Source organism: Colobus angolensis, unplaced genomic scaffold, assembly GCF_000951035.1.
Source record: "Colobus angolensis palliatus isolate OR3802 unplaced genomic scaffold, Cang.pa_1.0 Scaffold111, whole genome shotgun sequence".
In the NCBI taxonomy this organism is placed as follows: domain Eukaryota; kingdom Metazoa; phylum Chordata; class Mammalia; order Primates; family Cercopithecidae; genus Colobus; species Colobus angolensis.
Window position 1 is genome coordinate 1,834,902 of NW_012112142.1, and position 5,434 is coordinate 1,840,335.

Consider the following 5,434-nt stretch of genomic DNA (forward strand, 5'->3'; position numbering starts at 1 on the left):
AGCTAATTTTTGTATTTTTAGTAGAGATGGGGTTTCACCATGTTGGCCAGGATGTTCTCGATCTCTTGACCTCGTGATCCATCCGCTTGGGCCTCCCAAAGTGCTGGGATTACAGGCATGAGCTACCACACCCGGCTGAAAATTATTTATATCATAGAGATTAAGGAAAGGCTTTCAAAGTAATAGTTGTCCTATCCTTTCAGAACTAGCTTTCTTTATATTAATCTAAATTAGAGTTTTAATAGTAACACCTATAACATGAATATTAGGGGATTTTGATGTTCCTTTTCTAATCATGTGCAAGACCCCAGCACACATGCATATATCTTATAAGCTTTTCATCTCAGACTTTGGTGGAAAGTGCCTAGTTTCCAGAAATAGTCATGATGTGTTTAAGAGCAAATGGGACCTTAGAGAGCTCATGATAGTAAATACTTGTTTGTCTTGAACTAATGAATCTCTAGTGCAAGATAAGAGGAAGCTGGAAAATCGTGGCATTTCCTCTAATAATGTAATGTTTAATGCAGCAGCAGTCGTTTGCTCAAAAATAGCATACACTGCATGTTTCAGTAAATTGTATTCCACTAGCAGAAAGCTGTGTGTGTGTGTGTGTGTGTGTGTGTGTAAGACAGGACAGAACAGAATTTAATACTGATCAGAACACTGACTCATGGCTACTACATTGATTTTCAGACCTGTGAATGGAAAAACCATTCCAACTCAACAGCCTCCAACCAAGGTGCCCCCTGAGAGACCACCTCCCCCAAAGCTTTCTGCAACTAGAAGATCTAATAAGAAACTGCCTTTTAATCGATCCTCTTCTGACATGGATCTTCAGAAAAAACAAAGTAACTTGGCAACTGGACTCTCAAAAGCCAAGAGTCAAGTTTTTAAAAATCAAGATCCGGTGCTACCCCCTCGCCCCAAACCAGGACACCCTCTCTACAGTAAATACATGGTAAATTTAGCTTTTAAAAATGTTCGTGGTCAAGAGATGTGCCCTAAAGTATATATAAGATTCATTTATTCCTTAGAAAAAGATGATGGAACAAATGTGGAATTGTCCCTTGATGCCAAGAGTGCTTTAGATGAGTAGCCATAATAAATTCTAGGTCTTGGGCACGGTGGCTCATTCCTATAATCCCAGCACTTTGGGAAGCTGAGGCTGGTGCAGCAGCTTGAGGCCAAAAGTTTGAGACCAGCTGGCCAACGTGGTGAAACTCCGTCTCTACTAAAATTACAAAAAATTACCCGGGCATGATGGCACAATCTTGTAATCCTAGCTACTCAGGAGGCTGAGGCGTGAGAATTGCTTGAGCCCGGGAGGTGGAGGTTGCAGTGAGCTGAGATCGCGCCACTGCACTCCAGCCTAGGCAACAGAGCAAGACTCTGTCTCAAAACAAACAAAACACCTAGGTCTTTAAAGCAGGGTTTCATTATTAGGAGAAATGTAGGGAAAGGGGAGAGAAAGCCGGGCAGGCCAGGCTTATAACTTGCTGCCTGGCTGGACCAAACAGAAATTCTGAAAAACCTGACCCTGTGGGTAATACTAATGGGAAAACTCTGATAGATACTATAGTTTATGTATTTTGTTTTTCCTTTCATTTAAGAGTGTCGCTCTATCACCCAGGCTGGAGTGCAGTGATGCAGTCATAGTGCACTGCAGTCTCCACCTCCTGAGCTCAGGGATCCTCCTGCTTCACACTCCTGAGTAGCTGGGGCTATGGGAACATGCCTCGCCTCCAGGCTTATGGTTTATATCTTGATGTAGTTTATATCTAATAACTCCTTTTCCCATTGAGTAAATTTTAAAATGAAGTAGAAAGTTCTTACTAAGATGGATGATTTTTCCCTCATTTTCCCCTTTTGTAAGCCTGATAATTATCATGATCCATTTAATAGTTACCAGTTAGAAGTTTTCATCAATAGTTAAGATACTGATTTTGTTCTCTTTTAATGTTTTTCTCATCAAATGACCTAAACTTTTGTCTGCATTTGCCACAGTTAAAAAACAGAGTTGCTGGGTGGTGGCTCATACCTGTAATCCCAGCACTTTGGGAGGCCGAGGCAGGTGGATCACTTGAGGTCGGGAGTTCGAGACCAGCCTGGCCAACATGGTGAAACCTCTGTCTCTACTAAAAATACAAAAATTAGCTGGGCGTGTTGGTATACGCCTGTAATCCCAGCTACTCTGGAGGCTGAGGCAGGAGAATCACTTGAACCCAGGAGGCAGAGGTTGCACTGAGCCGAGATTGTGCCACTGTACTCCAGCCTGAGCAACAGTGAGACTCCATCTCAAAACAAAACAAAACAAAACAACAACAACAACAAAAAGTTGATGTGTTCTCTACATTGATCATGTTAACCTGAAAGATGTAAAACAAATAAAAATGATAAGGAGGCCAGGAGCAGTAGCTCACACCTATAATCCCAGCACTTTGGGAAGCCAACTGCTTGAACCCAGGAAGTGAAGGTTTCAGTAAGCCAAGATCATGCCACTGCACTCCAGCCTGAGTGACACAGTGAGACTCTTTTTTTAAAAAAATAAAAAATAAAAATGATCAGGAGAGCAGGACTGCTTACACTGTTTACCAATTGAATGACAGAGTAGCTTCTAACAAGAACAGCAATTAATAATTCTATATTGTGTTACTACATTTCCATCATCGAGCCAGGAATTATTTTTTCTTAAAGCTGTTCAGAGTTTTTTAAAAATCCTCTTTAGAGAAGGGTATAGACAAATAAGAAGGAGGCAGTATATTCATATATATTAATATTCATTTAAACTGATAAAACTTTAATTGCTAAAACCCAGGAGTGTTCTTTGGGATAGATTACTTAATTAATAAATAAAAACAGTAGTTGATGTATATTGAGTACTAATTATGAACCAGGCGCTGTTTGAAGCACTTTATGTGTATATTAAATAACTCATTTATTCCTCACACCAACCTTGTGAGGTAGATATTATTATCCTTGAAAAAGTGAGAAAAATAAGAAACAGAGACATAAAGTAACATGCCCAGGGTTGCAAATCCAGTTAATTAATGGTGGGAGCAAGATTTGAGAACAGGTCAGCTGGCTCTGACGCCTGCTCCTAACCATCATGCCAATTGTAGCCTCTACTTGATTTGGCCATTCTGTGTCAAGAGCCCTTTCTCAAGGGGAACCAGATTTCACGTTTGGTTCTTGTCACGCACGTCTGTGTGAAGAGACCACCGAACAGGCTTTGTGTGAGCAACAAGGCTGTTTATTTCACCTGGGTGCAGGCAGGCTGAGTCTGAAAAAGGAGTCAGCAAAGGGAGACAGGAGTGGGGCAGTTTTATAGGATTTGGGTAAGTAGGGGAAAATTACAGTTAAAGGGGGTTGTTCTCTTGTGGGCAGAGGCAGGGGTCACAAGGTGTAGGGTAGGGAGATCAGGAAACTCTTTTTCCGTGGGAGGAACATAACAAGGTCGATTGATTACTTGGGGTGGGGCAGAAACAAATCACAATGGTGGAATGTCATCTTTTATGGTTCTTCAGTTGCTCCAGACCATCTGGATGTACATGTGTAGGTCACAATGGCTTAACTTGGGCTCAGAGGCCTGACAGTTCTTAGCATAGTCGTATAATGTCAATAAAGCATTTTTAAAAACTCAATAAATTCAAAATGATGGTATCTTTAGAGCGGAATGTCTCATTACAAAATAATTCTTTAAATCTTGCATTTATTGCCTGCCTATAGTACCATTAAATTGCTAGCCAGGAGTCTGACAAAGATGCTGGGAAATGGCACCACCAAGCCAGCGGTACAGGGCCACATCCTTGCACTGTGGATCATTGCTCCTGGGTGACCCAAGGCCCAGGCAGTCTTCTTCCCATGTTGGATGTGAGCTTGTGTGGTTACATTTCCGGGGTATGCCTTTTATATAATACAGACGCTCTGATGTGCACTCATCAGCTAAAATTTTCCAAAGCAGGGAAGAGAGCCCCTTGGACAAGGTCCAGTACAGATGTAAAAACCATTCTAAGATCACACAGAGCTGAGTGGACCAGGAAGTGGCTGGGATCAGGCCATGAAATGGATTTAAGTAGACACTTGGTATCAGAGAGACTCTAGGAGAAGAAGAGCTTCATGGTCTATGGAAACAAGCAGGCAGGCAGGCAGGCAGTACACGGAGGGCTCCAATCACTGATCAGCCTTCAGAGGCCACCATTGTAAGAACCCTGAATTAAAGAACTGGCTGTGAGGTCAAGTGCTGGGTGTTTCTCCTTCAAACCCCCAGGGGACTTGGTGGATCTTATCCTGTAGAATGGAACTTCCTGGTTATAGTCATTAAGGGAATGTTAGGCCATGTTCAGCTCTTGTGGTTCTGTGGGCCCAACTGCAACTCCCAAGAGCCTAACTCCAACTCCCAAGAGCCTCTTAACATCCATGAGAAATGACAGGCCCCATTGATCTAGAGCGTGATGAAGCCGGGTGAGTTTAGCTGCTGGAGAAGGTGCTCTTTAGGCACACACATGCCAAATTCCTAAATGATCAGTAACGTAAGAGGAGGTTATTTGATTGTGAATAAGCCTTTTATTGGTTTACATTTAAGCTGTCTGTGCCTCATGGAATTGCCAATGAAGATATTGTCTCACAAAACCCTGGAGAACTCTCTTGTAAGGTAAAGTAGAGCTCTTTCTTTACTGGTTAATGTAAAAAAAAAAATTAATCCTACTATTACACGTTATTAAATGCTTTAGGCTCCAAAGATTAAAATGTGAAAAAGTAATAATGTTTTATTAAATAATAATTGCTTTAGAGAGTGGTATTGTACCTTACAGCTTGGGGATGTACTTGTGATGCTGAAGCAGACAGAAAATAATTACTTGGAGTGCCAAAAGGGAGAAGACACTGGCAGAGTTCACCTGTCTCAAATGAAGATTATCACTCCACTTGATGAACATCTTAGAAGCAGACCACACGTAAGGGATTAATATTGTTACAGCCCTCATATCACGCGTAGCAGCACATTTCATGGAACTATTAATTACATCTCATCTTCAGGTTTTTATTAGCACATTTATTGTAACCAGAGTAAAAATTACAGTAGCATTTTATTCCACTTTTAGAATAAATTACCACTAAGAGACTTGCCACTGCCATATTAATCACCTCGATACAGAGTGACTACCCTGTGTTTTGCTTTCTTCATAATGTGCTGACTTATAACAACCAGAATATTCAGTCATTAATTTTCAACTGTAAGAGCTGTTTGTTTTTTAAGTAATGTAAACCTGTTTACCAAAGTGTCAGAGAATAGTTTTCTAGCAGAATGGAAGTCTGACACTAAAAAGCACTTCCCTTTAAGATTTAAGCTTAATAATCCCAGCACTTTGGGAGGCCGAGACGGGCGGATCACGAGGTCAGGAGATCGAGACCATCCTGGCGAACACGGTGAAACCCC

General features: G+C 41.4%; 1 protein-coding gene across 1 annotated transcript in view; it reads left to right on the plus strand.

The window, feature by feature from the left end:
- Nucleotides 1-5,434, plus strand: part of SH3D19 (SH3 domain containing 19) — a 75,365-nt gene that overhangs the window by 43,284 nt on the left and 26,647 nt on the right. Inside the window, exons 8-10 of the mRNA XM_011957264.1 lie at nt 692-958; nt 4,583-4,651; nt 4,812-4,952. Of these exons, the coding sequence (XP_011812654.1) occupies nt 692-958; nt 4,583-4,651; nt 4,812-4,952 (477 nt within the window). The remainder of the gene's footprint in view (nt 1-691; nt 959-4,582; nt 4,652-4,811; nt 4,953-5,434) is intronic.